Source organism: Anomaloglossus baeobatrachus, chromosome 12, assembly GCF_048569485.1.
Source record: "Anomaloglossus baeobatrachus isolate aAnoBae1 chromosome 12, aAnoBae1.hap1, whole genome shotgun sequence".
Lineage (NCBI taxonomy): Eukaryota > Metazoa > Chordata > Amphibia > Anura > Aromobatidae > Anomaloglossus > Anomaloglossus baeobatrachus.
The window spans coordinates 125,928,918-125,955,665 of NC_134364.1; the positions used below are offsets into that span (position 1 = coordinate 125,928,918).

The 26,748-nt window shown below is 38.1% G+C and overlaps 1 protein-coding gene across 1 annotated transcript in view; it reads right to left on the reverse strand.

Moving 5' to 3' along the window:
* The window catches only part of KCNN3 (potassium calcium-activated channel subfamily N member 3), a 165,321-nt gene that overhangs the window by 105,697 nt on the left and 32,876 nt on the right, over nt 1–26,748 (reverse strand). Inside the window, exon 3 of the mRNA XM_075330999.1 lies at nt 7,367–7,462. Within this exon, the coding sequence (XP_075187114.1) occupies nt 7,367–7,462 (96 nt within the window). The remainder of the gene's footprint in view (nt 1–7,366; nt 7,463–26,748) is intronic.

Genomic DNA, 26,748 nt, shown 5'->3' on the forward strand with positions numbered 1-26,748 from the left:
CGCCCTCTGGTGTATCTATCAAGCCCCGAGGGAGGTGACTAGGGTTTTAAGGTTGACTGATGTCACCTGTGAGGGAAAGGTGTAATGCGGGGCCCTATTTGTGGCTACCTGGCCCGGCCAGGGCGTCACACGTGCGTGCTTGTGTGTTTGTGTGTGTTTGTACGTGTTTGTGTGTTGGTGCATGTGTGGAATAACATAATAGGGAACCAGGATGGGATATTTAACAAGTTGTGGAACGAATTGTCTGCATTCCAATGATTTCCTATGGGAAATCTTGCTTTGCTGAACGAATAACGGTTAACATGCACACTCCCAGAACGGATTGTTCTCGTTAACCAAGGTTCCACTGTACCTGGTTTACTAACCCACTTGTGCTTGATTGGCCAGAAAACTCACCTGACCTAAACCCCATAGAGAATCTATGAGAGACACCAGAGCCAACAATGCAGACGAGCTGAAGGCGGCTATCAAAGCAACTTGGGCTTCCATAACACCTCAGCAGTGCCACAGGCTGATCGCCTCCAGGCCACATTGCCGCATTGATGCAGTAATTCATGCAGAAGGAGCCGCAACCAAGTATTGAGGCATTTACTGTACAGACTTTTCAGGAGGTGCCAACATTTCTGAGTGTAAAATCATGTTTTCAGTTGGTCTTATAAAATATTCTAATTTTCTGAGATAATGACTTCTGGGTTTTCATTGGCTGTAACCCATAATCATCAACATTAACAGAAAATAAACACGTGAAATAAAAAGACAAAAGGAGAAGCGCGGTCCACGCACAATCCAGTGGCTTAGACGAATAGGTACGAAATAACCAGATCCACTTACACTGACGCTGTCTTTATTAAAAATTTAACAATTTTACAAACATTGTTTGCCATACAACGCGTTTTGGCAGTATCTTCCTTCATCATAATAGTGCCCTTATGAGTGTGATATATATATATATATATATATATATATATATATATATATATATATATATATATATATACATATATATATATATATATACATATATATATATATATATATATATATATATACACATATAGTCTCCTTTAGTACTGGCCGCAGGCAAGGTAAGAAATTGATTAGTGAATCAGTAACAGATGAGGTATCTGTAATGAGATGTCTCTGTTTAGACGGAGGCTTGGGAACTCCTATCTATTTATCACACATAGTTGATTGTGCACCACTTGTCTCGCTTTACTGTATATAATCAATTTTATCTGAAATGTCATTCGGCCTGAGAACTTGAAATCATAATCTTATTAAAAGAAAAAAATAAAAACAACAACCACAGTCTAAAAATTGTGCCGTACATAATAAAATAGAATGAACCTTGGGGATGAGGGAACCAGAGACCTCTCTCAGAACAGACCCAATAATGTTTCTACTGCCGGATAGACGGTGTGGTGTGATGGTGTGATATTGTGGGTTGTGCATCATTTTCTGTAGGTTCGTATTTTAGCCGTGGTGCTCTGTCCGTTCTATGTATTATTTGTCCTGTCTGCAGGTTAATAACCCCCTGCAGTGCTTCTGTCCCTAGGTGTGGGGGAGGGGGGGCCTTGAATCCACCCAACCTCTCTGCTTACCTGGGGGATTATTCAGTATGGAGAAGGACAAGAGACAAGCAGGAAGATTCATCCAGAGAGAAATAGACATTTTTTGCTTACTGGACTGTATCCATGTTCCTGGACTATTTTACCCTCTGTGTGGTGGATTATTTTATGGACCTTTTGGATTGCATGGAATAAAGGTTCTTTGGATTGTTCACTCATCTCTCGCTCTGTTGATTGTGTGATACCGGAGAAGGACCACGTGACAGACGGGTTCCCTAGATTACATGCACGATCAATTTTACCTCAAGGTGATTGCATTACCATTCAAGCACTCCTTGTGATCATAAAATACTGCACCCAAAAAAGTGCTGCCTCTCTCTCTTCCTTTCTAGGAATTTTTTCCCACTCTGCATAAACACTTGAAATAGATCCCTCTGTGTGTAATGACTTTATATAATCTAATATATAAAGCTGAATGTGTGTGTGTATGTGTGTGTGTGTGTGTGTATGTCCGGGATTGGCATCTGCACCGTCGCAGCTACAGCCACAAAATTTTGCACACTCACACTTCTGGACCCCGAGAGCGTCATAGGCTATGTTTTGAGGGGAAATTTTAACCCCGCTCTTTACAGTTATTCACCAAAAAACCTGCCTCCATTAAAGCAAATGGAGCTGGGAGCCACGGTGCAGCCAGAACTTCAGAAGAATACGCAGCCACGCCCTTATATTTAATATTGGCGTGTCACAATGCAGCCAGGGAAAGAGACAGACACAGACAGGGAAAGAGGCAGACACAGACAGGGTAAGAAACAGACATAGACAGGGTAAGAGACAGACACAAACTCTATATAATATATAGGAATAGATCCCTCTGAGTGTAATGACTCTATATAATATATAGGAATAGATCCCTCTGTGTGTAATGACTCTATATAATATATAGGAATAGATCCCTCTGTGTGTAATGACTCTATCTAATATATAAAGCTGAATGTGTGTGTGTGTGTGTGTGTGTACGTGTGTGTGTGTGTGTGTGTGTGTGCGTGTGTGAATGTGTGTGTGTGTGTGTGTGTGAATGTGTGTGTGTGTGTATGTGTGTGTGTGTGTGTGTATGTCCGGGATTGGCATCCGCACCGTCGCAGCTACAGTCACAAAATTTTGCACACTCACACTTCTTGACCCCGAGAGCGTCATAGGCTATTTTTCGAGGGGAAATTTTAACCCCGCTCTTTACAGTTATTCGCCAAAAAACCTGCCTCCATTAAAGAGAATGGAGCTGGGAGCCACAGTGCAGCCAGAACTTCAGAAGAATGCGCAGCCACGCCTTTATATGGAATGTTGGCGTGTCACAATGCAGCCAGGGAAAGAGACAGACACAGACAGGGAAAGAGACAGACACAGACAGGGTAAGAAACAGACATAGACAGGGTAAGAGACAGACACAAAGAGACAGACAAAGAGACAGACTGACAGGGAAAGAGACAGACCGGGAAAGAGAGGGAAAGAGAGAGACCGGTTAAGACACAGACACAGACAGGTAAAGAGACAGACACAGGGAAACAGACAGACAGGGAAAGAGAGGGAAAGAGACAGACAGGGAAAGTGACAGAGATAGATAGACAGACAAGGAAAGAGATAGATAGACAGACAGACAGACAGGGAAAGAGATTGAGACAGATGGAGAAAGAGACAGAGACAGTCAGAGACAGACAGGGAAAGAGACAGACAGACAAAGATAGAGAGAGAGACAGAGAGATATATACAGAGGGGGAGACAGACAGAGAATTGGAGAGAAGCAGAGAGACAGTTACTATCCCGGGCGTTAATACATTCTATTTATACATTCTATCCCGGGAATGTTAATACATTCTATTTTGTTAACAGCAGTTATTAACCCGGGCGAAGCCGATTAGTACAGCTAGTATATATATATATAGGAATAGATCCCTCTGTGTGTAATGACTGTATATAATATATAGGAATAGATCCCTCTGTGTGTAAAAACTCTCTCTATATATATATATATATATATACTAGCTGTAGTTCCCGGCTTCGCCCGGGTTAATAACTGCTGTTAACAAAATAGAATGTATTAACAAAAATGTATTCTGCACACAAAAACCACAAAACAAATAGAAATGTAAATATTAAATTGTTGCCTATATTAACCAATCAGAGCTCAGATTAATTAACTGTAGCAAAATAGAAGCTGAACTGTGATTGGTTGCTATTGGCAGCCTGATAAATCTCCAGGCAACAGAAAGCCCTCCCCCTGACAGTATATATTAGCTCACACATACACATATAGACAGGTCATGTGACTGACAGCTGCCATATTTCCTATATGGTACATTTGTTGTTCTTGTAGTTTGGCTGCTTATTAATCAGATTTTTATTTGTGAAGGATAATCCCAGACTTGTGTGTGTTTAGGGTGATTATGTGGTGAGGTTGGTGTGTGTGTGGTGAGATGTGTGCTGAGGGTGATATATGTACCAGACTTGTGTGTGTTTAGGGCGATTATGTGGTGAGGTTGGTGTGTGTGTGGTGAGATGTGTGCTGAGGGTGATATATGTACCAGACTTGTGTGTGTTTAGGGCGATTATGTGGTGAGGTTGGTGTATGTGTGGTGAGATGTGTGCTGAGGGTGGTATATGTACCAGACTTGTGTGTGTTTAGGGCGATTATGTGGTGAGGTTGGTGTATGTGTGGTGAAATTTGTGCTGAGGGTGGTATATGTACCAGACTTGTGTGTGTTTAGGGTGATTATGTGGTGAGGTTGGTGTATGTGTGGTGAGATGTGTGCTGAGGGTGGTATATGTACCAGACTTGTGTGTGTTTAGGGCGATTATGTGGTGAGGTTGGTGTGTGTGTGGTGAGATGTGTGCTGAGGGTGGTATATGTACCAGACTTGTGTGTGTTTAGGGTGATTATGTGGTGAGGTTGGTATATGTGTGGTGAGATGTGTGCTGAGGGTGGTATATGTACCAGACTTGTGTGTGTTTAGGGCGATTATGTGGTGAGGTTGGTGTGTGTGTGGTGAGATGTGTGCTGAGGGTGGTATATGTACCAGACTTGTGTGTGTTTAGGGCGATTATGTGGTGAGGTTGGTGTATGTGTGGTGAGATGTGTGCTGAGGGTGATATATGTACCAGACTTGTGTGTGTTTAGGGCGATTATGTGGTGAGGTTGGTGTATGTGTGGTGAGATGTGTGCTGAGGGTGGTATATGTGTTCAAGCACGTGGTAGTGTGTGGCGCATTGTGTGTGTGTTCATATCCCCGAGTGTGGCGCTTCTATTTTGCTACGATTAATTAATCTGAGCTCTGATTGGTTAATATAGGCAACAATTTAATATTTCCATTTCTATTTGTTTTGTGGTTTTTGTGTGCAGAATACATTTTTGTTAATACATTCTATTTTGTTAACAGCAGTTATTAACCCGGGCGAAGCCGGGTAGTACAGCTATCTAATATATAGGAATAGATCCCTCTGTGTGTAATGACTATATAATATATAGGAATAGATCCCTCTGTGTGTAATGACTATATAATATATAGGAATAGATCCCTCTGTGTGTAATGACTCTATATAATATATAGGAATTGATCCCTCTGTGTGTAATGACTCTATATAATATCCTCTGTGTGTAATGACTCTATATAATATATAGGAATAGATCCCTCTGTGTGTAATGACTCTATATAATATATAGGAATAGATCCCTCTGTGTGTAATGACTCTATATAATATATAGGAATAGATCCCTCTGTGTGTAATGACTCTATATAATATATAGGAATAGATCCCTCTGTGTGTAATCACGCTATATAATATATAGGAATAGATCCCTCTGTGTGTAATGACTCTATATAATATATAGGAATATATTCCTCTGTGTGTAATGACTCTATATAATATATAGGAATAGATCCCTCTGTGTGTAATGACTCTATATAATATATAGGAATAGATCCCTCTGTGTGTAATCACTCTATATAATATATAGGAATAGATCCCTCTGTGTGTAATGACTCTATATAATATATAGGAATAGATCCCTCTGTGTGTAATGACTCTATATAATATATAGGAATAGATCCCTCTGTAGTTACAGGCAGTGAGGGGTGAGGAGTAGGGATCAGAGGTGTAAAAAAACCAAAAGAGGCAGTGAAGGGCAGGGATTATAAATCATTTACAGCAGTGAGAGTCCGGAATTAGGGAATATGTCCAAGCAGTTAGGGCCAGGCTATAAAGGACACTTACAGGTTGTGTTGTTAGGGATTACGGTATGGGTTCAGGAAGTAAAGGGCACAGATTTGTGGATAAATTCATTCAGTGAAGGGCATGGTTTTGAGGACAATTATAGGTAGTGACATTCAGGGATTAGAGGATGGTTACAGGCAAATATGGGAAGAGTATAGTTACAGGTGGTGAGGGGCGAGGATTAGAGAATAGCTAGAAGCGGATAGGTTCAGGGATTACAGTATAGTAAAACCAGTAAAGGACAGGGATTAAAATCCAGCAGTTACTGGCAAGGAATACAAGGCAGTTACAGGCGGATAGGGGTGGGCATTACGGGAGTTACAGGTAGGAAAGGCTGAGAATAAGAAGACTGTTACAGGTACTTAGTGGCAGAGATTATAGGACAGTCAGGTAGTGAGAAGCAGGGATTAAAGGATTTTTACAATTAATGAGAGGACAGTTACAGGTGGTTGTCTGGGATTACAGGACAGTTACAGGCAGTGAGGGACAGGGATTAAAGTATAGTTACAGGCAGTGAGGGGTAGAGATTACAGGACAGTTACAGGCAGAGATTAGCAGGGATTAAAGAACAATTACAGTCAAAGAGAGGCAGAGATTAGAGGACAGTTACAGGCATAGAGGGGCACGGATTAGGACAGTTACAGGCCATGAGGGGCAAAGATTAGAGGATAGTTACAGGAAGATATGCGCAGGGATTATAGAACAATTACAGGCAGTGAGGGGCAGGGATTAGAGAACATTACAGGCATAGAAGGGCAGGGATTAGATGACAGTTAAAGGCAGAAAGGGGCAGGATTAGAAAACAGTGAGAGGCAGGGATTAGAGGATAGTTAGAGGCAGTGAGGGGCAGAGATTAGAGGACAATTACAGGCATAGAGGTAAAGATTAGAGGATAGTTACAGGCAGTAAAGGGCAGAGATTATAGGACAGTTACTGGCAGTGATGGATGGAGATTGGAGGACAGTTACAAGCAGAGATGGGCAGTGATTATAGAACAATTACAGACAGTGAGGGGCTTAGATTAGAGGATAGTTACAGGCATAGAGGGGCAGGGATTAGAGGATAGTTACAGGCAGTAAAGGGCAGAGATTATAGGACAGTTACTGGCAGTGAGGGGCAGAGATTAGAGGACAGTTACAGGCAGTGATGGATGGAGATTGGAGGATAGTTACAAGCAGAGATGGGCAGGGATTATAGAACAATTACAGGCAGTGAGGGGCTTAGATTAGAGGATAGTTACAGGCAGTGATGGATGGGGATTAGAGGACAGTTAAAAGCAGTAATCTACAGTGATTACAGGACAGTTGCGGGAGGTGAAGGGCAGGGATTATAGATACTGTAATGTGAGCTGGATTACACACTGCGCTTTTACACAGGCACTATATGGTACGGTCATTTGGACACTGTTGTATTGTACAGACACTAACATACAGTACAGTGTAAGGTCGTCTCTGGTTATAGGACCACAACAATACGGGATTGTGGTGATAATGAGAAGACAGGAGCTGTGCAGGTATAATAACGGGGTCACCTACCTGCACCTCGCGAGCGTGATACGCAATGATCAATCCCAGCAGAATGATGGAGGATAAACTGATAAGGCATTTCAGGGCCAGAGAAAACATTGAGTCCTGTAAGAGAAAAGAAGAAATTAGGAAGAGGCATCATCTATGGCATATACCATGAGGAGGGGTTATCACTGCCTATCAGGAGTCGGGGAAAGTAGGGTGACAATGACAATCTATAGAAGCTATAATGGCAGCCATACTGTATTCTTACACATCTCACTATCCTCCTCCCACATGTAAGTGGCAATGAGGTAAAGAACACATGAAAAATGTTCTCCCTACCCACATTATATTCAGTTATACCCTCTGTACACATATCACTATATAGAGGGGATGCCTAGGTTAGGTACGGAAAGTATTCACACCCTTTTACATTTTTCTCTCTTTGTTACATTGCAGCCATTTGGTACATGTTTTTCTCATTAGTGTGCACTCTGCCCCCATCCCCCATGTTGACAGGAAAAAAACAAAAATGTAGAACATTTTGCTAATTTTTTAAACAAGAAAAACTTAAATATCACATGGTGATAAGTATTCAGCCCCTTTGCTCAGTATTGAGTAGAGGCACCCTCCCTTTTGACCTAGTGCAGCCATGAGTCTTCTTGGGATCCTAGATTTGGGGATCCTCAGCCATTCTTCCTTGCAGATCCTCTCTAGTTCTGTCAGGTTGGATGGTGAACGTTTGTGGACACCATTTTCAGGTCTTTGCAGAGATGCTCAATTGGGTTTAGGTCAGGGCTCTGACTGGGCCGGTCAGGAATGGTCACAGAGTTGTTCTGAAGCCGCTCCTTTGTTATTTTAGCTGTGTGCTTAGGGTCATTGTCTTGTTGGAAGGTGAACCTTCAGCCACGTCTGAGGTCCAGAGCATCTGGAAGAGGTTCTCTTCCAGGATATCTCTGTACTTGGCCACATTCATCTTTCCTTCCATTGTAACCAGTCGTCCTGTCCCTGCTCCCATAGCATGATGCTGGCACCACCATGCTTCACTGTGGGGATTGTATTGGGCAGGTGATAAGCATTGCCTGGTTTTCTCCACACATGCCGCTTAGAATTATCACCAGAAAGTTCTATCTTCGTCTCATCAGACCAGAGAATCTTATTTCTCATAGTCTGCGAGTCCTTCATGTGTTTTTTTGCAAACTCTATGCGGCTTCCATATGTCTTGCACTGAGGAGAGGCTTCCGTCGGGCCACTCTGCCATAAAGGCCCCACTGGTGGAGGACAGCAATGATAGTGACTTTGTGGAACTTTCTCCCATCTCCCTACTGCATCTCTGGAGCTCAGCCGCAGTGATCTTGGGGTTCTTCATTACCTCTCTCACCAAGGCTCTTCTCCCACGATTGCTCAGTTTGGCTGGGCAGCCAGGTCTAGGAAGAGTTCTGCTGGTCCCAGACGTCTTCCATTTAAGGAGTATGGAGGCCACTGTACTTTTAGGAACCTTGAGTACTGCAGAAATTCTTTTGTAACCTTGGCCAGATCTGTGCCTTGCCACAATTCTGTCTCTGAGCTCCTTGGGCAGTTCCTTTGACCTCATGATCCTCATTTGGTGTGACCTGCAGTGTGCGCTGTGAGGTCTTATATACACAGGTGTGCGCCTTTCCAAATCACGTCCTATCAGTGTAATTACACACAGCTGCACTCCAATGAAGGAACCATCTCAAGGAGATCACAAGGAAATGGACAGCATGTGACTGAAATATGAGTGTCTGAGCAAAGGGTGTGAATACTTATCACCATGTGTTATACCGAGCAAAGGGGCTGAATACTTATAACCATGGGATATTTCAGTTTTTCTTGTCTAAAAAATTTCAAAAATTTCTACATATCTGTTTTTTTCTGTCAAGATGGGGGCAGAGTGTACATTAATGAGAAAAATAATGAACATTTTTGAATTTACTAAAAGGCTGCAATGAAACAAAGAATGAAAAATGTAAAGGGGTGTGAATACTTTAAATACCCAATGTGTATAATTATATAGAAAAGATACCCAGGTAATACCGGCTGTATATATATAAATATATACAGGAGATACCCAGATTATACCGGCTGTACATACATAGTTATATACAGGAGATACCCAGGTTATGCCAGCTGTACATATATAATTATATACAGGAGATACCCAGGTTATACCGGCTGTACATATATAATTATATACAGGAGATGCCCACGTTATACCGGCTGTACATACATAGTTATATACAGGAGATGCCCAGGATATACCAGCTGTACATATATAATTATATACAGGAGATACCCAGGTTATACCAGCTATACATATATAATTATATACAGGAGATGCCCAGGTTATACCGGCTGTACATATATAATTATATACAGGAGATGCCCAGGTTATACCGGCTGTACATATATAATTATATACAGGAGATGCCCAGGTTATACCGGCTGTACATATATAATTATATACAGGAGATACCCAGGTTATACCGGCTGTACATATATAATTATATACAGGAGATACCCAGGTTATACCAGCTGTACATATATAATTGTATACAGGAGATGCCCAGGTTATACCAGCTGTACATATATAATTATATACAGGAGATACCCAGGTTATACCAGCTGTACATATATAATTATATACAGGAGATGCCCTGGTTATACCAGCTGTACATATATAATTATATACAGGAGATGCCCAGGTTATACCAGCTGTACATATACAATTATATACAGGAGATGCCCAGGTTATACCAGCTGTACATATATAATTATATACAGGAGATGCCCAGGTTATACCGGCTGTACATATATAATTATATACAGGAGATTCCCAGGTTATACCAGCTGTACATATATAATTATATACAGGAGATGCCCAGGTTATACCAGCTGTACATATATAATTATATACAGGAGATGCCCAGGTTATAGCAGCTGTACATATATAATTATATACAGGAGATGCCCAGGTTATACCGGCTGTACATATATAATTATATACAGAAGATGCCCCGGTTATACCAGCTGTACATATATAATTATATACAGGAGATACCCAGGTTATACCAGCTGTGTATATATAATTATATACAGGAGATACCCAGGTTATACCGGCTGTACATGAATAATTATATACAGGAGGTGTCCAGGTTATACCGGATGTAAATATATAATTATATACAGGAGATGCCCAGGTTATACCGGCTGTACATATATAATTATATACAGGAGATGTCCAGGTTATACCAGCTGTACATATATAATTATATACAGGAGATGCCCAGGTTATACCGGCCGTACATATATAATTATATACAGGAGATGCCCAGGTTATACCAGCTGTACATATATAATTATATACAGGAGATACCCAGGTTATACCGGCTGTACATATATAATTATATACAGGAGATACCCACGTTATACCAGCTGTACATGAATAATTATATACAGGAGGTGTCCAGGTAATACCGGATGTACATATATAATTATATACAGGAGATGCCCAGGTTATACCGGCTGTACATATATAATTATATACAGGAGATGTCCAGGTTATACCAGCTGTACATATATAATTATATACAGGAGATGCCCAGGTTATACCGGCTGTACATATATAATTATATACAGTAGATGCCCAGGTTATACCAGCTGTACATATATAATTATATACAGGAGATACCCAGGTTATACCGGCTGTACATATATAATTATATACAGGAGATACCCAGGTTATACCAGCTGTACACATATAATTATATACAGGAGATGCCCAGGTTATAACAGCTGTACATATATAATTATATACAGGAGATACCCAGGTTATACCGGCTGAACATATATAATTATATACAGGAGATGCCCGGGTTATACCGGCTGTACATATATAATTATATACAGGAGATGCCCGGGTTATAACAGCTGTACATATATAATTATATACAGGAGATGCCCAGGTTATACCGGCTGTACATATATAATTATATACAGGAGATGTCCAGGTTATACCAGCTGTACATATATAATTATATACAGGAGATGCCCAGGTTATACCGGCCGTACATATATAATTATATACAGGAGATGCCCAGGTTATACCAGCTGTACATATATAATTATATACAGGAGATACCCAGGTTATACCGGCTGTACATATATAATTATATACAGGAGATACCCACGTTATACCAGCTGTACATGAATAATTATATACAGGAGGTGTCCAGGTAATACCGGATGTACATATATAATTATATACAGGAGATGCCCAGGTTATACCGGCTGTACATATATAATTATATACAGGAGATGTCCAGGTTATACCAGCTGTACATATATAATTATATACAGGAGATGCCCAGGTTATACCGGCTGTACATATATAATTATATACAGTAGATGCCCAGGTTATACCAGCTGTACATATATAATTATATACAGGAGATACCCAGGTTATACCGGCTGTACATATATAATTATATACAGGAGATACCCAGGTTATACCAGCTGTACACATATAATTATATACAGGAGATGCCCAGGTTATAACAGCTGTACATATATAATTATATACAGGAGATACCCAGGTTATACCGGCTGAACATATATAATTATATACAGGAGATGCCCGGGTTATACCGGCTGTACATATATAATTATATACAGGAGATGCCCGGGTTATAACAGCTGTACATATATAATTATATACAGGAGATGCCCGGGTTATACTGGCTGAACATATATAATTATATACAGGAGATGCCCGGGTTATACCGGCTGTACATATAAAATCATATACAGGAGATGCCCGGGTTATACTGGCTGAACATATATAATTATATACAGGAGATGCCCGGGTTATACCGGCTGTACACATATAATTATATACAGGAGATGCCCAGGTTATACCAGCTGAACATATATAATTATATACAGGAGATGCCCGGGTTATACCGGCTGTTCATATATAATTATATACAAGAGGTGTCCAGGTTATACCAGCTGTACATATATAATTATATACAGGAGATTCCCAGGTTATACCAGCTGTACATATATAATTATATACAGGAGATGCCCAGGTTATACCAGCTGTACATATATAATTATATATAGGAGGTGCCCAGGTTATACCAGCTGTAAATATATAATTATATACAAGAGATGCCCGGGTTATACCAGCTGTACATATATAATTATATACAGAAGATGCCCCGGTTATACCAGCTGTACATATATAATTATATACAGGAGATACCCAGGTTATAACAGCTGTGTATATATAATTATATACAGTAGATACCCAGGTTATACCAGCTGTACATATATAATTATATAAAGGAGGTGTCCAGGATATACCGGATGTACATATATAATTATATACAGGAGATGCCCAGGTTATACCGGCTGTACATATATAATTATATACAAGAGATGTCCAGGTTATACCAGCTGTACATATATAATTATATACAGGAGATGCCCAGGTTATACCGGCTGTACATATATAATTATATACAGTCGATACCCAGGCTATACCAGCTGTACATATATAATTATATACAGGAGGTGCCCAGGTTATACCAGCTGTACATATATAATTATATACAGGAGATACCCAGGTTATACCAGCTGTACACATATAATTATATACAGCAGATGCCCAGGTTATAACAGCTGTACATATATAATTATATACAGGAGATACCCAGGTTATACCGGGTGTACATATATAATTATATACAGGAGATGCCCGGGTTATACCGGCTGAACATATATAATTATAAACAGGAGATGCCCGGGTTATACCGGCTGTACACATATAATTATATACAGGAGATTCCCAGGTTATACCAGCTGTACATATATAATTATATACAGGAGATGCCCAGGTTATACCGTCTGTACATATATAATTATATACAGGAGATGCACAGGTTATACCGGCTGTACATATATAATTATATACAGGAGATGCACAGGTTATACCGGCTGTACATATTTAATTATATACAGGAGATGCCCAGGTTATACCGGCTGTACATATATAATTATATACAGGAGATGCCCAGGTTATACCGGCTGTACATATATAATTATATACAGGAGATGCCCAGGTTATACCAGCTGTACATATATAATTATATACAGGAGATGCCCAGGTTATACCGGCTGTACATATATAATTATATACAGGAAATGCTCAGGTTATATCAGCTGTACATATATAATTATAAACAGGAGATGCCCAGGTTATACCTGCTGTACATATATAATTATATACAGGAGGTGCCCAGGTTATACCAGCTGTACATATATAATTATATACAGGAGATGCCCAGGTTATACCAGCTGTACATATATAATTATATACAGGAGATACCCAGGTTATACCGGCTGTACATATATAATTATATACAGGAGATGCCCAGGTTATACCGGCTGTACATATTTAATTATATACAGGAGATGCCCAGGTTATACCGGCTGTACATATATAATTATATACAGGAGATGCCCAGGTTATACCGGCTGTACATATATAATTATATACAGGAGATGCCCAGGTTATACCAGCTGTACATATATAATTATATACAGGAGATGCCCAGGTTATACCGGCTGTACATATATAATTATATACAGGAAATGCTCAGGTTATATCAGCTGTACATATATATTTATAAACAGGAGATGCCCAGGTTATACCTGCTGTACATATATAATTATATACAGGAGATGCCCAGGTTATACCAGCTGTACATATATAATTATATACAGGAGATGCCCAGGTTATACCAGCTGTACATATATAATTATATACAGGAGATACCCAGGTTATACCGGCTGTACATATATAATTATATACAGGAGATGCCCAGGTTATACCGGATGTACATATATAATTATAAACAGAAGATGCCCAGGTTATACCGGCTGTACATATATAATTATATACAGGAGATGCCCAGGTTATACCAGCTGTACATATATAATTATATACAGGAGATGCCCAGGTTATACCAGCTGTACATATATAATTATATACAGGAGATACCCAGGATATACCGGCTGTACATATATAATTATATACAGGAGATGCCCAGGTTATACCGGATGTACATATATAATTATAAACAGAAGATGCCCAGGTTATACCGGCTGTACATATATAATTATATACAGGAGATGTCCAGGTTATACCAGCTGTACATATCTAATTATGTACAGGAGATGCCCAGGTTATACCGACTGTACATATATAATTATATACAGGAGATGCCCAGGTTATACCAGCTGTACATATATAATTATATACAGGAGATGCCCAGGTTATACCAGCTGTACACATATAATTATATACAGGAGATGCCCAGGTTATACCGGCTGTACATATATAATTATATACAGGAGATGCCCAGGTTATACCAGCTGTACATATATAATTATATACAGGAGATGCCCGGGTTATACCAGCGGTACATGTATAATTATATACAGGAGATGCTCAGGTTATATTAGCTGTGCATATATAATTATATACAGGAGATGCCCAGGTTATATTAGCTGTACATATATAATTATATACAGGAGATGCCCAGGTTATACCGGCTGTGTATATATAATTATATACAGGAGGTTTCCAGGTTATACCGGATGTACATATATAATTATATACAGGAGATGCCCAGGTTATACCGGCTATACATATATAATTATATACAGAAGATGCCCAGGTTATATTAGCTGTACATATATAATTATATACAGGAGATGCCCAGGTTATACCGGCTGTACATATATAATTATATACAGAAGATGCCCCGGTTATACCATCTGTACATATATAATTATATACAGGAGATACCCAGGTTATATCAGCTGTACATATATAATTATATACAGGAGATGTCCAGGTTATACCAGCTGTACATATATAATTATATACAGGAGATACCCAGGTTATACCAGCTGTACATATATAATTATATACAGGAGATACCCAGGTTATACCAGCTGTACATATATAATTATATACAGGAGATACCCAGGTTATACCGGATGTACATATATAATTATATACAGGAGATGCCCAGGTTATACCGGCTGTACATATATAATTATATACAGGAGATGTCCAGGTTATACCAGCTGTACATATATAATTATATACAGGAGATGCCCAGGTTATACCGGCTGTACATATATAATTATATACAGGAGATGCTCAGGTTATACCAGCTGTACATATATAATTATATACAGGAGATACCCAGGTTATACCGGCTGTATATATGTAATTATATACAGGAGATACCCAGTTTATACCAGCTGTACACATATAATTATATACAGGGGATGCCCAGTTTATAACAGCTGTACATATATAATTATATACAGGAGATACCTAGGTTATACCGGCTGAACATATATAATTATATGCAGGAGATGCCCGGGTTATACCGGCTGTACATATATAATTATATACAGGAGATGCCCGGGTTATAACAGCTGTACATATATAATTATATACAGGAGATGCCCGGGTTATACTGGCTGAACATATATAATTATATACAGGAGATGCCCGGGTTATACCGGCTGTACATATATAATTATATACAGGAGATGCCCGGGTTATACTGGCTGAACATATATAATTATATACAGGAGATGCCCGGGTTATACCGGCTGTACACATATAATTATATACAGGAGATGCCCAGGTTATACCAGCTGAACATATATAATTATATACAGGAGATGCCCGGGTTATACCGGCTGTTCATATATTATTATATACAGGAGGTGTCCAGGTTATACCAGCTGTACATATATAATTATATACAGGAGATGCCCAGGTTATACCGGCTGTACATATATAATTATATATAGGAGGTGCCCAGGTTATACCAGGTGTACATATATAATTATATACAAGAGATGCCCGGGTTATACAGGCTGTACATATATAATTATATACAGAAGATGCCCCGGTTATACCAGCTGTACATATATAATTATATACAGGAGATACCCAGGTTATACCAGCTGTGTATATATAATTATATACAGTAGATACCCAGGTTATACCAGCTGTACATATATAATTATATACAGGAGGTGTCCAGGTTATACCGGATGTACATATATAATTATATACAGGAGATGCCCAGGTTATACCGGCTGTACATATATAATTATATACAAGAGATTTCCAGGTTATACCAGCTGTACATATATAATTATATACAGGAGATGCCCAGGTTATACTGGCTGTACATATATAATTATATACAGGAGATACCCAGGCTATACCAGCAGTACATATATAATTATATACAGGAGGTGCCCAGGTTATACCAGCTGTACATATATAATTATATACAGGAGATGTCCAGGTTATACCAGCTGTACATATATAATTATATACAGGAGATACCCAGGCTATACCAGATGTACATATATACTTATATACAGGAGGTGCCCAGGTTATACCAGCTGTACATATATGATTATATACAGGAGATACCCAGGTTATACCAGCTGTACACATATAATTATATACAGGAGATGCCCAGGTTATAACAGCTCTACATATATAATTATATACAGGAGATACCCAGGTTATACCGGCTGTACATATATCATTATATACAGGAGATTCCCAGGTTATACCGGCTGTACATATATAATTAGATACAGGAGATGCCCAGGTTATACCGGCTGAACATATATAATTATAAACAGGAGATGCCCGGGTTATACCGGCTGTACACATATAATTATATACAGGAGATTCCCAGGTTATACCAGCTGTACATATTTAATTATATACAGGAGATGCCCAGGTTAATACCGTCTGTACATATATAATTATATACAGGAGATGCACAGGTTATACCGGCTGTACATATATAATTATATACAGGAGATGCCCAGGTTATACCGGCTGTACATATTTAATTATATACAGGAGATGCCCAGGTTATACCGAATGTGTATATATAATTCTATACAGGAGATACCCAGGTTATACCAGCTGTACATATATAATTATATACAGGAGGTGTCCAGGTTATACCGGATGTACATATATAATTATATACAGGAGATGCCCAGGTTATACCGGCTATACATATATAATTATATACAGAAGATGCCCAGGTTATATTAGCTGTACATATATAATTATATACAGGAGATACCCAGGTTATACCGGCTGTACATATATAATTATATACAGAAGATGCCCCGGTTATACCAGCTGTACATGTATAATTATATACAGGAGATACCCAGGTTATACCAGCTGTGTATATATAATTATATACAGGAGATACCCAGGTTATACCAGCTTTACATATATAATTATATACAGGAGATGCCCAGGTTATACCGGCTGTACATATATAATTATATACAGGAGATACCCAGGTTATACCAGCTGTACATATATAATTATATACAGCAGATACCCAGGTTATACCAGCTGTACATATATAATTATATACAGGAGATGCCCAGGTTATACCGGCTGTACATATATAATTATATACAGGAGATGTCCAGGTTATACCGGCTGTACATATATAATTATATACAGGAGGTTTCCAGGTTATACCGGATGTACATATATAATTATATACAGGAGATGCCCAGGTTATACCAGCTGTACATATATAATTATGTACAGGAGATGCCCAGGTTATACCGGCTGTACATATATAATTATATACAATAATGCCCAGGTTATACCAGCTGTACATATATAATTATATACAGGAGATACCCAGGTTATTCCGGCTGTACATATATATTTAGATAGAGGAGATACCCAGGTTATACCAGCTGTACACATATAATTATATACAGGAGATACCCAGGTTATAACAGCTGTACATATATAATTATATACAGGAGATACCCAGGTTATTCCGGCTGAACATATATAATTATATACAGGAGATGCCCCGGTTATACCGGCTGTACATATATAATTATATACAGGAGATGCCCGGGTTATAACAGCTGTACATATATAATTATATACAGGAGATGCCCGGGTTATACCGGCTGTACATATATAATTATATACAGGAGATGCCCGGGTTATACTGGCTGAACATATATAATTATATACAGGAGATGCCCGGGTTATACCGGCTGTACACATATAATTATATACAGGAGATGCCCAGGTTATACCAGCTGAACATATATAATTATATACAGGAGATGCCCGGGTTATACCGGCTGTTCATATATAATTATATACAGGAGATGCCCAGGTTATAACAGCTGTACATATATAATTATATACAGGAGATACCCAGGTTATACCGGCTGTACATATATAATTATATACAGGAGATGCCCCGGTTATACCGGCTGTACATATATAATTATATACAGGAGATGCCCGGGTTATACCGGCTGAACATATATAATTATAAACAAGAGATGCCCCTGTTATACCGGCTGTACACATATAATTATATACAGGAGATTCCCAGGTTATACCAGCTGTACATATATAATTATATACAGGAGATGCCCAGGTTATACCGTCTGTACATATATAATTATATACAGGAGATGCCCAGGTTATACCGGCTGTACATATATAATTATATACAGGAGATGCCCAGGTTATACCGGCTGTACATATTTAATTATATACAGGAGATGCCCAGGTTATACTGGCTGTACATATATAATTATATACAGGAGATGCCCAGGTTATACCGGCTGTACATATATAATTATATACAGGAGATGCCCAGGTTATACCAGCTGTACATATATAATTATATACAGGAGATGCCCAGGTTATACCGGCTGTACATATATAATTATATACAGGAAATGCTCAGTTTATACCAGCTGTACATATATAATTATATACAGGAGATGCCCAGGTTATACATGCTGTACATATATAATTATATACAGGAGGTGCCCAGGTTATACCAGCTGTACATATATAATTATATACAGGAGGTGCCCAGGTTATACCGGCTGTACATATATAATTATATACAGGAGATGCCCAGGTTATACCAGCTGTACATATATAATTATATACAGGAGATGTCCAGGTTATACCAGCTGTACATATATAGTTATATACAGGAGATGCCCAGGTTATACCGGCTGTACATATATAATTATGTACAGGAGATGCCCAGGTTATACCAGCTGTACATATATAATTATGTACAGGAGATGCCCAGGTTATACCGGCTGTACATATATAATTATATACAGGAGATGCCCAGGTTATACCAGCTGTACATATATAATTATATACAGGAGATACCCAGGTTATTCCAGCTGTACATATATATTTATATAGAGGAGATACCCAGGTTATACCAGCTGTACACATATAATTATATACAGGAGATACCCAGGTTATACCGGCTGAACATATATAATTATATACAGGAGATGCCCGGGTTATACCTGCTGTACATATATAATTATATACATGAGATGCCCGGGTTATAACAGCTGTACATATATAATTATATACAGGAGATGCCCGGGTTATACCGGCTGTACATATATAATTATATACAGGAGATGCCCGGGTTATACTGGCTGAACGTATATAATTATATACAGGAGATGCCCGGGTTATACCGGCTGTACACATATAATTATATACAGGAGATGCCCAGGTTATACCAGCTGAACATATATAATTATTTACAGGAGATGCCCGAGTTATACCGGCTGTTCATATATAATTATATACAGGAGACGCCCAGGTTATAACAGCTGTACATATATAATTATATACAGGAGATACCCAGGTTATACCGGCTGTACATATATAATTATATACAGGAGATGCCCCGGTTATACCGGCTGTACATATATAATTATATACAGGATATGCCCGGGTTATACCGGCTGAACATATATAATTATAAACAGGAGATGCCCCTGTTATACCGGCTGTACACATATAATTATATACAGGAGATTCCCAGGTTATACCAGCTGTACATATATAATTATATACAGGAGATGCCCAGGTTATACCGTCTGTACATATATAATTATATACAGGAGATGCCCAGGTTATACCGGCTGTACATATATAATTATATACAGGAGATGCCCAGGTTATACCGGCTGTACATATTTAATTATATACAGGAGATGCCCAGGTTATACTGGCTGTACATATATAATTATATACAGGAGATGCCCAGGTTATACCGGCTGTACATATATAATTATATACAGGAGATGCCCAGGTTATACCAGCTGTACATATATAATTATATACAGGAGATGCCCAGGTTATACCGGCTGTACATATATAATTATATACAGGAAATGCTCAGGTTATACCAGCTGTACATATATAATTATATACAGGAGATGCCCAGGTTATACATGCTGTACATATATAATTATATACAGGAGGTGCCCAGGTTATACCAGCTGTACATATATAATTATATACAGGAGGTGCCCAGGTTATACCGGCTGTACATATATAATTATATACAGTAGATGCCCAGGTTATACCAGCTGTACATATATAATTATATACAGGAGATGTCCAGGTTATACCAGCTGTACACATATAGTTATATACAGGAGATGCCCAGGTTATACCGGCTGTACATATATAATTATATACAGGAGATACCCAGGTTATACCAGCTGTACTTATATAATTATATACAGGAGATGCCCGGGTCATACCAGCTGTACATATATAATTATATACAGGAGATGCCCACGTTATACCAGCTGTACATATATAATTATATACATGAGATGCCCAGGTTATACCGGCTGTACATATATAATTATATACAGGAGATGCCCAGGTTATACCGGCTGTACATATATAATTATATACAGGAGATGCCCATGTTATACCAGCTGTACATATATAATTATACAGGAGATACCCAGGTTATACCAGCTGTACATATATAATTATATACAGGAGATGCCCGGGTTTTACCAGCTGTACATATATAATTATATACAGGAGATGCCCAGGTTATACCAGCTGTGTTTATATAATTATATACAGGAGATGCCTAGGTTATACCGGCTGTACATATATAATTATATACAGGAGATACCCAGGTTATACCAGCTGTACATATATAATTATATACAGGAGATGCCCGGGTTATACCAGCTGTACATATATAATTATATACAGGAGATGCCCAGGTTATACCGGCTTTACATATATAATTATATACAGGAGATACCCAGGTTATACCAGCTGTACATATATAATTATATACAGGAGATGCCCAGGTTATACCGGCTGTACATATTTAATTATATACAGGAGATGCCCAGGTTATACTGGCTGTACATATATAATTATATACAGGAGATGCCCAGGTTATACCGGCTGTACATATATAATTATATACAGGAGATGCCCAGGTTATACCAGCTGTACATATATAATTATATACAGGAGATGCCCAGGTTATACCGGCTGTACATATATAATTATATACAGGAAATGCTCAGGTTATACCAGCTGTACATATATAATTATATACAGGAGATGCCCAGGTTATACATGCTGTACATATATAATTATATACAGGAGGTGCCCAGGTTATACCAGCTGTACATATATAATTATATACAGGAGGTGCCCAGGTTATACCGGCTGTACATATATAATTATATACAGTAGATGCCCAGGTTATACCAGCTGTACATATATAATTATATACAGGAGATGTCCAGGTTATACCAGCTGTACATATATAGTTATATACAGGAGATGCCCGGGTCATACTAGCTGTACATATATAATTATATACAGGAGATGCCCACGTTATACCAGCTGTACATATATAATTATATACATGAGATGCCCAGGTTATACCGGCTGTACATATATAATTATATACAGGAGATGCCCAGGTTATACCGGCTGTACATATATAATTATATACAGGAGATGCCCATGTTATACCAGCTGTACATATATAATTATACAGGAGATACCCAGGTTATACCAGCTGTACATATATAATTATATACAGGAGATGCCCGGGTTTTACCAGCTGTACATATATAATTATATACAGGAGATGCCCAGGTTATACCAGCTGTGTTTATATAATTATATACAGGAGATGCCTAGGTTATACCGGCTGTACATATATAATTATATACAGGAGATACCCAGGTTATACCAGCTGTACATATATAATTATATACAGGAGATGCCCGGGTTATACCAGCTGTACATATATAATTATATACAGGAGATGCCCAGGTTATACCGGCTTTACATATATAATTATATACAGGAGATACCCAGGTTATACCAGCTGTACATATATAATTATATACAGGAGATGCCTAGGTTATACCGGCTGTACATATATAATTATATACAGGAGATACCCACGTTATACCAGCTGTACATATATAATTATATACAAGAGGTGCCCAGGTTATACCAGCTATACACATATAATTATATACAGGAGATGCCCAGGTTATACCAGCTGTGTATATATAATTATATACAGAAGATGCCCAGGTTATACCGGCTGTACATATATAATTATATACAGGAGATACCCAGGTTATACCAGCTGTACATATATAATTATATACAGGAGATGCCCAGGTTATAACAGCTGTACATATATAATTATATACAGGAGATACCCAGGTTATACCAGCTGTACATATATAATTATATACAGGAGATGCCCAGGTTATACCAGCTGTACATATATAATTATATACAGGAGATGTCCAGGTTATACCGGCTGTACATATATAATTATATACAGGAAATGCTCAGGTTATACCAGCTGTACATATATAATTATATACAGGAGATGCCCAGGTTATACATGCTGTACATATATAATTATATACAGGAGGTGCCCAGGTTATACCAGCTGTACATATATAATTATATACAGGAGGTGCCCAGGTTATACCGGCTGTACATATATAATTATATACAGGAGATGCCCAGGTTATACCAGCTGTACATATATAATTATATACAGGAGATGTCCAGGTTATACCAGCTGTACATATATAGTTATATACAGGAGATGCCCAGGTTATACCGGCTGTACATATATAATTATATACAGGAGATACCCAGGTTATACCGGCTGTACATATATAATTATTTACAGGAGATACCCAGGTTATACCAGCTGTACTTATATAATTATATACAGGAGATGCCCGGGTTATACCAGCTGTACATAAATAATTATATACAGGAGATGCCCACGTTATACCAGCTGTACATATATAATTATATACATGAGATGCCCAGGTTATACCGGCTGTACATATATAATTATATACAGGAGATGCCCAGGTTATACCGGCTGTACATATATAATTATATACAGGAGATGCCCATGTTATACCAGCTGTACATATATAATTATATACAGGAGATACCCAGGTTATACCAGCTGTACATATATAATTATATACAGGAGATGCCCGGGTTATACCAGCTGTACATATATAATTATATACAGGAGATGCCCAGGTTATACCAGCTGTGTTTATATAATTATATACAGGAGATGCCTAGGTTATACCGGCTGTACATATATAATTATATACAGGAGATACCCAGGTTATACCAGCTGTACATATATAATTATATACAGGAGATGCCCGGGTTATACCAGCTGTACATATATAATTATATACAGGAGATGCCCAGGTTATACCGGCTTTACACATATAATTATATACAGGAGATACCCAGGTTATACCAGCTGTACATATATAATTATATACAGGAGATGCCCAGGTTATACCGGCTGTACATATATAATTATATACAGGAGATACCCAGGTTATACCAGCTGTACTTATATAATTATATACAGGAGATGCCCGGGTTATACCAGCTGTACATAAATAATTATATACAGGAGATACCCAGGTTATACCAGCTGTACATATATAATTATATACAGGAGATACCCAAGTTATACCAGCTGTACATATATAATTATATACAAGAGGTGCCCAGGTTATACCAGCTATACATATATAATTATATACAGGAGATGCCCAGGTTATACCGGCTGTACATATATAATTATATACAGGAGATGCCCAGGTTATACCGGCTGTGCATATATAATTATATACAGGAGATTCCCAGGTTATACAGGCTGTACATATATAATTATATACAGGAGATGCCTGGGTTATACCAGCTGTACATATATAATTATATACAGGAAATGCCCAGGTTATACCGGCTGTACATATATAATTATATACAGGAGATGTCCAGGTTATACCAGCTGTACATATATAAATATATACAGGAGATGCCCAGGTTATACCGGCTGTACATATATAATTATATACAGGAGATACCCACGTTATACCATCTGTACATATATAATTATATACAAGAGGTTCCCAGGTTATACCAGCTATACATATATAATTATATACAGGAGATGCCCAGGTTATACCAGCTGTGTATATATAATTATATACAGAAGATGCCCAGGTTATACCGGCTGTACATATATAATTATATACAGGAGATACCCAGGTTATACCAGCTGTACATATATAATTATATACAGGAGATGCCCAGGTTATACCAGCTGTACATATATAATTATATACAGGAGATACCCAGGTTATACCGGCTGTGCATATATAATTATATACAGGAGATTCCCAGGTTATACAGGCTGTACATATATAATTATATACAGGAGATGCCTGGGTTATACCAGCTGTACATATATAATTATATACAGGAGATGCCCAGGTTATACCGGCTGTACATATATAATTATATACAGGAGATGTCCAGGTTATACCAGCTGTACATATATAATTATATACAGGAGATACCCACGTTATACCAGCTGTACATATATAATTATATACAGGAGATGCCCAGGTTATACCGGCTGTGTATATATAAGTATATACAGGAGGTGCCCAGGTTATACCAGCTGTACATATATAATTATATACAGGAGATACTCAGGTTATACCGGCTGTACATATATAATTATATACAGGAGATGCCCAGGTTATAGCAGCTGTACATATATAATTATATTCAGGAGATGCCCAGGTTATACCAGCTGTACATATATAATTATATACAGGAGATGCCCAGGTTATACCAGCTGTACATATATAATTATATACAGGAGATACCCACGTTATACCAGGTGTACATATATAATTATATGCAGGAGATACCCACGTTATACCAGCTGTACATATATAATTATATACAGGAGATGTCCAGGTTATACCGGCTGTACATATATAATTATATACAGGAGATGTCCAGGTTATACCGGCTGTACATATATAATTATATACAGGAGTTGCCCAGGTTATACCAGCTGTACATATATAATTATATACAGGAGATGCCCAGGTTATACCGGCTGTACATATATAATTATATACAGGAGATACCCACGTTATACCAGCTGTACATATATAATTATATACAGGAGATGTCCAGGTTATACCGGCTGTACATATATAATTATATACAGGAGATGTCCAGGTTATACCGGCTGTACATATATAATTATATACAGGAGATGCCCAGGTTATACCAGCTGTACATATATAATTATATGCAGGAGATGTCCAGGTTATACCGGCTGTACATATATAATTATATACAGGAGATGTCCAGGTTATACCAGCTGTATATATATAATTATATACAGGAGATGCCCAGGTTATACCGGCTGTACATATATAATTATATACAGGAGATGCCCGGGTTATACCGGCTGTACATATATAATTATATACAGGACATGGCCGGGTTATACCGGCTGTACATATATAATTACATACAGGAGATGTCCAGGTTATACCAGCTGTACATATATAATTATATACAGGAGATGTCCAGGTTATACCGGCTGTACATATATAATTATATACAGGAGATGTCCAGGTTATACCGGCTGTACATATATAATTATATACAGGAGATGTCCAGGTTATACCGGCTGTACATATATAATTATATACAGGAGATGCCCAGGTTATACCGGCTGTACATATATAATTATATACAGGAGATGCCCAGGTTATACCGGCTGTACATATATAATTATATACAGGAGATGCCCAGGTTATACCGGCTGTACATATATAATTATATACAGGAGATGTCCAGGTTATACCGGCTGTACATATATAATTATATACAGGAGATGCCCAGGTTATACCAGCTGTACTTATATAATTATATACAGGAGATGTCCAGGTTATACCGGCTGTACATATATAATTATATACAGGAGATGCCCAGGTTATACCAGCTGTACATATATAATTATATACAGGAG